Source organism: Peromyscus maniculatus, chromosome 2 (genome assembly GCF_049852395.1).
Source record: "Peromyscus maniculatus bairdii isolate BWxNUB_F1_BW_parent chromosome 2, HU_Pman_BW_mat_3.1, whole genome shotgun sequence".
Classification (NCBI taxonomy): domain Eukaryota; kingdom Metazoa; phylum Chordata; class Mammalia; order Rodentia; family Cricetidae; genus Peromyscus; species Peromyscus maniculatus.
In genome coordinates, this window is record NC_134853.1 from 159,999,108 (window position 1) to 160,011,753 (window position 12,646).

The 12,646-nt window shown below is 44.2% G+C and overlaps 1 protein-coding gene across 2 annotated transcripts in view; it reads left to right on the forward strand.

The window, feature by feature from the left end:
- Window positions 1–12,646, forward strand: part of Fbxo42 (F-box protein 42) — a 67,324-nt gene that overhangs the window by 27,013 nt on the left and 27,665 nt on the right. For both annotated transcript variants that reach the window (XM_076565585.1, XM_076565584.1), the window contains exon 4: window positions 7,569–7,703. In XM_076565585.1, the coding sequence (XP_076421700.1) occupies window positions 7,569–7,703 (135 nt within the window). The remainder of the gene's footprint in view (window positions 1–7,568; window positions 7,704–12,646) is intronic.

Below are 12,646 nucleotides of genomic sequence, written 5' to 3' on the forward strand. Positions count from 1 at the left end.
AGGAGAACTGACTCTTGCTAGTTATCCTTTAACTGTGAGTTGTCCTGTGACCTCCACATTCATGCCATGACACCTCAACAGATGAATTGCTGGAGCTTGTTAATTTTATATTATGTTTCATTTGATTCTCCTCCAGCCCCAGCCTCCTGAAGGTGAATCAGTCAATACATATAATGGGAAAAAGAAATAGTTCAGTGGTACTGCCTTGACCCATGCTGAAACACCAGCAGTTTACCCAGTGCTTCTGAGGTGTTTGTACCATTGCCAGTACAGGGAAAAGTGGCGTGCATGCCTGTCATGGCAGCAGGGGCAGAATTCAAGACCAGCTGGGCTGTCTAGCAGAACCCTGTCGCAGAAGGCAAGTGCCATCATCATTACTGCTGTTACTAAAAGAGTTTTCAAAAGGTCTCAACTGTTTCTGGAGTTCGCAGATAATGATCCAGAATGGCTAGACAAATGACATTGTAGCTGTCTGGGTCCATATTTGATTCAGTGTGTGTTACTACTACAGATAGAGGAAGAGAAGTTGACAGGGTTTCTGAAGACTGTTGCTCTGGATTTTGCAAGGCTGGGGATCGAAGTCAGGGCCTCTTGCTGAGGGCAGGCTCTTTACCACTGAGCTATGTCCCCAGCCCTGAGACTGTCCACCAGTGAGAGAAGAGTAAGTCTGCATGTGTTAGTCACCTTTATATCATCACAGCAGCATACTGGAGGCAGTCAGCTTCTGAAGGGAAAGCTTTACTTACCTCACACTGCTGGACATTCCAGCCAGAGATTAGAGGCCCTGTTACTATGAGCCTCTGGTAAGGGTGGCTCACCATGCTATTTGAAATCTAGGAAAGAGTCATAAGGTAATTTTGTTTAAAAAAAAAAAAAAAAAAAAAAAAGTTTGTATCTCATTGCTTTTTATCTGAGTCTGACTATTTTTTTCCATGTGTCTCTATACACTGCCTAGTTGACTGGCAAACTGAAAAGGGCAATTTGCAAGTGGATTAAAAACTAAGAATTCCGGGGCTGCCGAGATGGCTGAACAGGTAAAGGTTCTTACAACCAAGCCTGACAGCCTGAGTTTGATCCCCAGGACCCACACTATAGATGGAGAGAACCAGTTCCCAAAAATTATCCTCTCACCTCCACACATGCATCTTGGTACAGGGGTTCCCACACAGGCACACAGAATGAATAAAGAAATAAATGTAATTTGGTTTTGTTATTTTGAGACAGGGTTTCTGTGTGTAGCCTTGGCTGTCTTGGAACTTGTTCTGTAGACTAGGCTGGCCTTGGACTCATAGAGCTTGGCCTTCCTCTGCCTCCTGAGTGCTGGGATTAGAGACATGTGCCACTACCACCTGGTTAATAAATGTAATTTTAAAATTAAAAGAAAACTAAGGGTTTAATTTTTCCCCCTTGGCTCCATCCTTTTTCTGTTCTGTATCTATTCTTGATCCTTCAGTTTTCTTTCATATCCCTAATTCATGTTGATTCAAGATCTGCATTTTTAATTCTTCACTTATGTTACCATGGAGATACTGGATGTTTCATATTTAGTTAGCTAAAAGTAGAGCTCAGTGGCCCCCTATTCCCAATTTTCTCCCTTCCTTAATTTAGTGAATGTCATCATCATCTTGGATATACAGACTTGAGGTATTAGATTCATTCTCAGTTCCTGCCCTCAAGATCCAAGCTGGATGTGGTGGTGCATGCTTGTAGTCCCAGCACTTTGGTGGTAGAACCAGGAGGATCAGGAGTTTGAGGCCAGCCCTGGCTGCTTAATGAGTTTGAGGTCTGCCTGGGCTACCTGAGATTCTATGTAAAACAAAACAAAAAGTCAAGTTTCTGTTCTGGCTCAAGCCTTTTCTTTTTTCATATCACTCTTAATTCATAATCTGATCATTACATCTAAATACCATCACAATATATTCCTCATTTTTTCTCTTGTGATGCTGGAGATGAAACCCTGAGCCTCATTCAAAGCAAACGTGAACTGAGTACCCACCTACCCCCCACCCCCGTACATTTGTGTCTTCTTTCCTTCTCTCTATCACAAGCTGGATGGAACTAAAGGTAGACCTTGCTTCTACAAAAACAGAAAAAGCCACACTGTTTGAGAACTACCCTGACCTCTCCACTGTACTGTCCCTCAGCTCTCCTGACACTCATAACTTCTTCCTTACCATTGTCTCTGTCAGTGAAGCTCTGTCAACAGCAAAGACCTTTGCATCTGGGAACCAAATTCCTCCGGCTTCTTACCCGGTTTTTCTATTTGTAAGATGTATGTAGCAGATACTGTTTATGTTACAGGTTGCTGAGAAATGTAGTTGAGAAACACTCGTCAAAATATTATTTAGGCTGTTGGACATGAGTATGATGTCCCTTCCACGGGTGGTGTGTACTTGAGGATAGGTCCCACATTGTAGACACTCTTGTACTTCTTAGTACCCAGTTCATAGCTAGTTCTAGAATTAATATGCCTTTCCAATGAGAAATCACTCCATGCACATAGGGATTAATAAATGAAAAAGCTCTTTAATATAATGAATACTGGGCTCTGGCTAATGGCCAAAGAAGAACCAGACTCAAATAGAAGATTGCTTTAGCTTATCTATACCTTAGGCTTATGCATTTCACCCACATTGTCATCCTCAAATCTCTTTCAGGTCCCAGCCCCACATTACATTTTGAACAATTTAAATAGAGTCAGGAGACTGCAAGTCTGGTCACTTAGGCAGATGGGAGATCTACACAGCAAAGATATTGCCAGAATTATTTTAGTATGCCAATGTTATTCTTTTTCAGATAGTTGTTACCCAAGGTCATCTTCCTCACCTGGCAGAATTATGCTTTTTTGAAAAAGAGAACTGAGAGGCTATATGGCAGGCCAGGACTTAACATTGGTTGTGAACCTGTGTTGCCCCCTTGAGCTGATACGGGGATGGACCTAATGGCTGGTTGTAAGTCAGGTTGCCTCCTTTGTTATGAGAGTGGAGCCTAATGGCTGGTTAATACTGATGAGTGAACATTAGCATCCTGTCATCCTAAGTTCTTCTTGTCTCTAACAGGCCTGAGTAGTAGACTACTCATCTTTAGGGTATTTAGGAGGCAGCTCCCTAAGTTCTGTTTTATGTATCTTGATGTCTCCTACAGATCTACTAGCAAATCCTTTATAACAGCAGTTCTGTTTGAGTATCTCTATCAGTATGAATACATTTTAATAATTGTCAAGATTTATAGGCTTAAATACAACAAATATGGGCCAGTGAGATGGTTTAGTAGGGAAATGCACCTACCACCAAGACCGAAGACTTCAGTTCAATTCCCAGGACCCACACAGAAGAGAGAACCTATTCCTGCAAGTTTTCTGACTTCTACATACCTTCAATTTAAAAAAAAAAAAAAAAAAAAAAAAGCCATACACACAACAAATAGAAGTTTTGTAATCTTTGGTGAATGTCTGCAAGTCTAATCACGCCAGCCTTGGTTAATGGAGGATACCCTTGTCCGATTACTATAGAGAATCCCCAACATTGAAGTGTTTAGGCTTCTCATATAGTCAAGTAGTTCCACATGCTGCTGATCTGGCACCTGCAGGAGCCTGCAGGCCCAGACTGGATCACCACCCTCGCCTGTCCTGAGTTATGTAATTACAGACTTTATCAAATATGTTCCGGCTTGTAGATGGGAGACACATAACAGCATAGTCTCTTTCTGCATGGGATAAATGCCTCAGGGCCTTTCCCTGGTGACAGTGGGAAACAAAAGAGAGTTTAACATCTGAAAGTCTGCAAAGTTAGAGTGTGCAGCTCACTCAGGAAATCCAGAACACCATGGAAATCCAGATGCCCGAAGATCTTGAGATGATTGTAGTTCAGTAGAAAACTATTCTGGTCTGCGAAGAACTGTTGACATGTGTGGATACAGTTAAATCATGGCTGTGTGCTTTGTCTCTGGATAGACTGTTGACAAGTTGAGATAGGTGTCTTGTGGTAGCTGTTCACAGAGCACACTAACCTACTTGGGACAAACTTGGGGATTTAACAATTGGAACACACAGCTTTTACATTTCTTAGTGCAGTATGCACGCTGCTGTGAGCTCTAAGTATTGTGACATTCCAGAGGTCTAGATGTTCCAGAAGGAAAACCTATTTGGGTGGAAAACTTGAGTCAAAGGCACTTAACAGTTGCTTTGCTAATGCTTGGCCGGTGGTCACTGAACTCTGTGTGTGTCACTTGCATCTCAGTCCTTAGCTTTGGGGCCCACGTTCCTGCTTCAGAAACCTTTGTTTGCTCAAAGAGACACAGGGAAATGCAGCCTGCCCTATTTTAGTATAGGATTAAAATACATGTGAAGGCCCTCATGGGCCCCACTGGCTGGGCTTTCAATCCAAACAGAGGAGAAGAATGTTTGCTATCTCTTTGAAAAACAAAGGCACTCTGCTCTTTTGCTACATGAGGAAACTGCTGCTAAGAGTTGTGTGTAGACTGGAGGTGCCATGAACTAGCCTTGACTGTCCTAGTGGGAACCAGGGATTGGCCTTATCCTGGAGTGTGTGTGTGTGTGTGTGTGTGTGTGTGTGTGTGTGTGTGTGTGTGTGTGTGTGTGTGTGGTTCCCAGGTCATCAGGCTTGTCGGCAAGCACCTTTACCAGCTGAGCTGTCTTGCTGGCCCAGATTTGCTTTATCAAGTGCCGTAATAAATGTTATATTTCAGAGTTCTAGAATACTGTTAGGTCTTCATCATTGCCCCATTCATTGGAATTACTAGTTCATCCCAAGTCTGAGGGAATCCAGGTGTGTATAGTACTCAGGAGGCTACAGTAGGAGAATCACCACAAGCTCAAGGCAAGCTTGGGCTATATAGTGAGCTCCTGTCTCTGTGGGACCAAGATAACCTGGAGCTGGTGAGTTTCTGTGCTGGAGATCCAAACGTAGTGCCAGAATTGTCCTCATTCCTGTCGTGCCCTTTAACTTAATTCTTTGTTATTTACTGTTCTTAGCAAATGGGAGCAATGGGATTTTACTAGACTTTTTACTCTATTATTTATATTACTTTATCTTATTTTATTTTGTGGCCCTGGCTAGCCTGGAACTTGCTCCATAGACAACGCTAGACTCAACTTCTTTTTTTTTTTTTTTTTTTTGGTTTTTCGAGACAGGGTTTCTCTGTGTAGCTTTGCGCCTTTCCTGGAACTCACTTGGTAGCCTAGGCTGGCCTCGAACTCACAGAGATCCGCCTGCCTCTGCCTCCCGAGTGCTGGAATTAAAGGCATGTGCCACCACCGCCCTGCTAGACTTGACTTTTAAAACTGACTTGTTTGTCATGAAGACAAAGTAACTCATTTAGATATAAATTCAAATGATTATTTAAAAGATTTTAAATTATTTTATTACATGTATATGGATTTTTGTCTGCTTGTATGTCTTTGGGCCATGTGTATGCAGTGCCCTGGAATGACAGAAGAGACTGTCAAATTATTGGAACTGGACTTATGGATGTTAGGAGCCTCCATGTGGGGGCTGGGAGTTGAACCCCAGTCCTCTGGAAGAACAGCAGCCAGTGCTTTTAACTCCTGAGCTGTTTCTCTAGCCCCTCAAAATTATTTTCAGACCAAAAACAGAGTCCATAGATAGGTTAACATTTAAAGGCTGGGCATGGTGGCACAGGCCTTAAGTCCCAGCACTCTGGATGCAGAAGGAGGTGGATCTCTGTGAGATCTAGACCAGCCTGGTCTACAGAGCAAGTTCCAGGACAGCCAGGGCTACATAAACTTTGTCTCAAAAACAAACAAACAAACAAAACCAGACCAGACCGAAACACCTGAAGCTCCCTGTATCACTGCCATGAGTGCTGGGCAAGCAGTGGGGGTGAGTCTGTGACAGCACTGCATTTATGTCCCCGAGGTGACGACGTCTGCAGTCATTTACTGCTTGGCTGGGATCACTGGGAACCAGTGAAGTGCATGGCTCGCTTTCTCTCCATTCAGCTAGTTTCCGACATGCCCCTCATAATGAGCTGGCTTCCAGGCCTTACAGCTCGCGGAGATGAGAGAGAGCCGCTAACTCCAGAACTGATGCACACCGCTGCTCTAAGAGTGGCAGTGGATACGGGGTGGGCTGCGGGGTAGGAGCATTTCCCTTTTTCTGAACTTGAGTAAGTGGCATTGCAGTTGAAAAGAGACCTGAAAGTAGTGGTTTGTGAGACTGAGCTCCACCTGCAGCAGATCGCTGGGTGATCCCTGCCGCTAAGCACTAGTGTCTCAGAACGCTGGAGTTTTTACTCTTTGTCCTTCCTTTCATGTGACACCTACTGTTGGGTTCGTATGAGAAATGAGAGGTAACTCCCCTAGCCTGTGTGGCTTCATGTAGACACTACGAGAAGCTCTCCTCAGTCTCTTCCTGGAGCCCAGCTGTTAACGTGAGGCTGCAGGGCTTGGGTTCATCTTTTCCTAAGGACAGCAGCTGGATGATCCTTCAGGGAGATGCAGCAGAGCTCAGCTTTCCCAACTCTCATCTGAACTCTGGATTAGGTCTCTCTGGGTTTAGCTCTTTTCTTTGTCTGTTTCTTGGGAATGCTCTGGTGATGTGCGTAGGGTCGACTGCTAACTGGCTCTCCTGTGGCCTTGCTTCTCTTCAGGTGCTTCCTACTGTCTGATGTAGTCCACAGCAGCCAGCACACCCAGGGGTCCAATAGCTTTCTGCTTCCCCTTCAGTTGCTTGGGGCTTGAACTGCTGCTTCCTCGGCTGTGTTTTCACTTCACGATGAAAACCTGTCTTGGGTAGTCACGTGGGTGTCGGTTTGGTTGTCATGGCACTGGTTAGAGCTGTGTTCACAGTTGTCGTCGTCGTGTTTCATAGGAAGGTTTGTGCTTCAGTCTTCATTTGAAAATACAAAACTTAGAGAACGGCCCATGGGAAACAGGAAGGACACGTGGGGATGCGGCTTTGCTGTGCTGTAGGACAGGATGCAGTGTAAGAGTGATACCGCTGGGCTCGGAGAAGCGCCACTCTCCACGGCCACCGTCTGAATGCATGTTACTCTTCCAGGAATCCTGCCATCTTGCTCCATGATGTTATTGTTTGTTTAGTGCTCAGAAATAAGATGTTTCGGGCTGGAAAGATGGCTTGCGTGTTAAGACCACTGGCTGCTTTCCCAGAAGATTTGGGTTCAGTCCCAGCATCTACACAGTAGCTAATAACTATCTGTGACTCCAGTTTCAGGGAATCTAACATCCTCTTCTGGCCTCCATGAGCACTCCACATACAACACGGTGCACATTACATCTGTGCAAGAAAGACACCCATAAACATAAAATAAAAATAAATCTTAAAAAATTACAAATATTAATTTAAAAAAAGATGTTCATAGCTTTTCTCTGGGCTTTCTTTGAAAGGATAATGTGATATTGATCAATGTGCGGACAAGTTGGGGATAGGAATTCGGTGTCTGGCACAGAGGAGTTGTTGAATGTGTAGAATATTAGAGTTTGAAAACAAAGGGGTTATGGTTAAGGTGTTGAAGATACCTCTAAATTAAGCTGCAGTCCATGTTTCTTGTGTCCCCTGCCCCTGCAGGTGCGTGCTATTACGATGCCAATCAGTCTATGTACGTCTTTGGAGGCTGCACCCAGAGCAGTTGCAATGCTGCCTTCAATGACCTCTGGAGGCTCGACCTAAATAGCAAAGAGTGGATTCGCCCATTGGCCTCAGGTAAGTAATGGACTGCTGATTTCTGCCTTCTCCCAGAGGCCTCCTGGCATGGACTCAAGCATATGTTCCTGGTGTCTAGGTTCCTTGTCAAATCTGCTGTGAAAATGCCTAGGGTCATATGCTCATCTAAGTCTTTGCATTAAAAATAAAATTGTAGTTGGGTTTAGTGGAGCACACCTTTAATCCTAGCACTTGGGAGGCAGAGGCAGATGGTTCTCTGTGAGTGTTAGGCCAGCCTGGTCTACATAGAGAGTTCTAGGACATCTAAGACTACATAAAGAGATCCTGTCTCAAAAAATAATAGAAATAAAAATAAATTGTGTTTTATCATAATATTAGTATTGGTACCTGTCCAAATCAGTGTACCACTGTGTGAATGCATTGGTGTGGTTTTCTCAGGTGCTTGCACAGGTGTGAGTTGTGTTTGGAATGAAGTTGAAGGGCAGAAAGAGTCGTGAGAACTGTAGTTGACTGACAGGAGCTATTGTCCCAGGGCTGAGGTCTTTGACTAACAACTGTTCTTGCCAGCTCAGATATTCGGGAGTGTATGGACGTGCCTCTGCTGGTTGCTCGGGAGTGTGGGAAGATTCCATAGTAGGTGCACTCCACATGGTCCCAGGAAGTAGAATTACACTGGAAAACAGATTTCTTCTCTCCTTTCCATTTGAATCTTTCCTTTAAAACAAAAACAAAGCAATGTTTTTGCACTCATGAGAGTCCTGTCTATTTGAAGTGTCAGTCATTAGATTGGAGGTGCTGGTGCCATGAGGAAATTGAGTCTCTGGGGTGTAAAATGCTCTGCTAGCTTCATTGGCAAGCTTTTCCTGAACAATCTTCACTAGGCTCTTCAAGGCTGGAGCTTAGTCTCAACACCAAGGACTTGGGTTTTCGTTTTCCTTGGGCGCTGCCCATTTACTTAGGCCCTGCCATACTGGTTGGCTTAGGTTGGGGTCAGCTTAGCCTTTTAGAAAGGGCCCTGGTGAGAAGGCAGGAGCTTCATCTCTGGCATGATCTCAGTTTTCAGTGACTGTGAGTTATGGCATCTCTCAAAGGTGTGGACTGGGTGATCCTGTCTTAAAGGTTGGGGAAGCCAGTTCACATGCCCTTGTGTTTGCAGAACCGCTGCTGTGAAGCCGTGCCCAGAGGCTGAGATCTGCTTCCACAGCTGAGAGCTCTGTGAGCAAATGGAGCAGGAGCATGCAGACAGTGTTCCTGGAGTCCTCAGGGAGGGCTGGGGTTTGTGCAGATCTATTTACAAATACTGAAAGTATGGCTAACTGTTGATCTTACAGAAACTTTGAAGGCCAGTACTATTTTAGGGCTCAGGATTTTATGCTTAGGAACGTCTCCTTTTCTAGTTCCCTTGTTCCCTATTCATTTAGTGAAGTGTTGATTAAATATTTGGAGTCACAAATTCTTCTTTTTTAAAAAAGCTTATTTATTTTATGTGTCTGTCTGTGTGCACGTATGTGAACCATGTGCATGCTTGTTGGATCCATTGGACCTGGGCTTACAGATGGTTGGTTGTGAGCCATCATGCATACATTGGGAATTGAACCCAAGTCCTCTGTAAGAGCAACAAGTGTTCTTAACTGCTCAGCCATCTCTCCAACCGCTTAAGTCACAGATTCTAAAATATAGAATATTGAGGCTGGAGAGATGGCTCAGCAGTTAAGAGCATTTGCTGCTCTTTTAGAGGACCCAAGTTCCATTCTCAGCCCCACATGGTGACTCACAACTGTCTGGAACTCCAGTTCCAGAGGATCCAACACCCTCTTCTGGCTTCTGCAGGCACCAGACACATACATGAAGACAAAACACCCTTATACGTTAAATAAATAAATAAAACTTTAAAATGTAGAACATCTTTTCAGCTTTAGTACCTTGTGGCCACTATACATGGCATAGGGCCAGATGCCATTTCAGAGCAGCCTCGATTGTCCCAGTGACAGTGCTGGGTCTGCCTCTGTCCTGTAACTTCACTTTGCACCTTGATGATCTGCCATGGGTATGTATTGTTCCTTCTTTTGCAAATAGAACTCTGGGTTAGGGACCTTCCCAACTTTCGCTAAGATAGACAGGAAACTTTCTTTTTTAATAAACTACTAAATAACTACTTTTTAAAAATAAACTATTGTTGTTGTGTAAGATTAACTTTAGGGGGCTGGAGAGATGGCTCAGCAGTTAAGAGCACTGGCTGTTCTTCCAGAGGACCCAGGTTCATTTCCCAGCACCAACATGGCAGATCACAACTATCTGTAACTCCAGTTTCTGGGGATCTGACACTTTCATACCAGTGCACATAAAATAGAAAGGTTTTTTAAAAAAAGATTTATTTTATTTTCTGTTATGTAGTGTGGGGAGGGTGCTTGCAGAGTCCAAAAGAGGACGTCAGATTTGCTTAGCTGGAATTTAGGCAGTTTGAGCAACCAGCACGGATGCTAGGAACTGTATTTGAGTCTTCTGCATAAGCGGAGTGTGCTGGTTTTGCTAAGCATCTCTCCAGCCTGTTAAACTTCTAAGTTTAAAGACTGTGCTTTGAAATCCTCATAGTAGATTTAGAGGAGCAGCTGGTTTGGTAATTCAGAGTTTATGTGAGGAGTAGTCATTGGGAATGTTCACTTTAGGTTGATTGATGAAGACAGGGTCTCTTGTAGCTCAGGCTGGCCTTGAACTTCTAATCTTTCTGACTCTGTCAAGTGCTATGATTATAGCACCACCATGCCTATTTTCTTTTTAAAACAAGCTATTGGATATTCAAAGCCATTTTCTGTTGAAGTGCATTAAATGAATCTAGTTGCCACCTCACTTTAATCTGTAATTACAGCCTAGTTTTTTGATGGGAATTTTTTAAGATACCTATGTGTCTTATGAAATTCTCATTTAGGCAGAATTCCCTTGGGACGATTCCCTGAAAGAATGTTTGTGTATTCCTTCCTGAATCCCAGCCCAAACCCCTCTCTAACTGAAACATTGGTGTCTTTCTGGACAACGCACGAGTTGTCTGCTGGCCTGCTGTGTCCGGCCAACCTCTCTAGTGCACGGAGAGGTAAGTTGAAGGGGGGGTGCTGTGCTCGTCCAGCACCAGCTGTGAGGCCATCTAGTAGAATTGGAGTGTGTGCCACCCATGCTTGCAGCTTGAACAGTGTTCAGTCTTCAGACTCGGAGCCGCTGGAGAAGTGAGGCATCCAACAGGCAGTGGAACGCTTCTGCTTGGAGGGGTCTTGGTGGTGACTGCTCTAGCAGGCGTCTTGGTCCATGTAGATTTGGGCGTGTCACACAGAAGCCTGTGGCCGTCTTGGTCTGGCTGTCATAGCTTAGGCTGCCATAGCGAAGTTTTCAGGTCCCCCTGCCCTGCACACTGAGGTGGCAGCAGTGCTCCAGCTGGGTTGAGTAGGGAGGATGGCAGATCTCACCGTGGAAAGAGACTGCAGTTGGTATATGTTGGACTTCTTCAGAAAGATCTCATATGGAGCTTGTACTGGAGTAGTAAAGCGAAAGCCAAGGTAAAAATTACACAGCAAACCACCCAGCAACAAACTAGAAACTAAAAAGAGATGACTACTTTAAACAGGAGTGCTAACTGAAGTAGAAGTGAGTGAGAATTCATATGCAGAGACCTTTGGGGCAGCAAAGAGAAAGACATACTAGAGGAGCTGAAAGCAAAATGTATGGGGGTCACATCATGAGTGTCTTAGTCACTGTTGTACTGCTGTGAAGAGACACCATGACCAGGGCATCTCTTATAAAGAAAACATTGAACAGGGGCTGGCTTACAGTTCAGAGGTTCAGTCCATTGTCATCACGGTGGGAAGCGGGACAATCCTCATGACACTAGAACAGTGGCTGAGAGCTACGTCCTGATCCACAGGCCAAGAGATGGACCGCCTGCCATGGGCTTAAAGCCCACCACCCCCATTGATACACTTCTTCCCACAAGGCCACACCGCTCAAGGAAGTAAATCAAAGAGAACAGATTGGAGAGGTTCCATCACAGTAAGAGCCATGAGAGACGGTAAAGGCTTGGACTAGAGTCATGGCGTGGAGATAAGATGAAGTGGATGACTTTCAGCTGGATCTTTAGATTAAAATGAACTCAGTGGATTGTAAATAGAGAGGGTCAGTCAAGGCACATCTTGTGCAGCTAGATACAAAAAGTAGAGCCTTTTTCAGAAGTAGGATACATAGTGGAAAGAAATATAGGTTTTATTATTTTACTTTTTTTGAGATAAGGTCTCATCTAGGCTGACCTTGATTCCTGTTGCAGAGGTTGAATTTGGACATTTTATCCTCCTGCATGCTAAGTACAGGGATTGTTAATCCCATCAAATTTGAAGCGAGCTTTAATTAAATACTGCCCAGGATAATGGACTCTGGCCAGGTCCATTCCAGGTTCCCAGAAAATGACCAGGCGCTTATAAAGGCACACACACAAGACTAAGTACCTTCTGCTTTCCTCCAGTCAGAGGCAAGCATACATCCTGACATATTTCCTGCCTCCTTGTGATTAAGCACATCCAGTGCAGCTGGGTCAACCAAACTGCTTAGGGAAGTGAAAACATGTGGCTTGTTATCTTACATGAACAACAGCCTTTCTCATCTCAGCAAGTACCAGTCCTTGGGTGAGAGGTCCTATAGGTTAGAGGTATTTTCCCCACTCCTCACTCTCATTCTTGGGTTACAAGGCTCATATTGTAACACATGGTTTGTGCATGAGTGTCAGAGACCCGCACTCAATCCTCATATTTGTGTGATAGATCCTTGACCCACTGAGCCGTCTCCCTATACCTTCTTCGTTTCTTCAAGGAACAAATATTTGAGAGCTGTGATGTGATCTTGCTCTTGAGGTTTAAGATGCTTGTGAGTCAGTGGCAGACAGAAATCCCAATTCTAATGGAGAGTGAATTCAAATAAGGGGAGAGGGTTTTGTGTTTTTTTTTTTT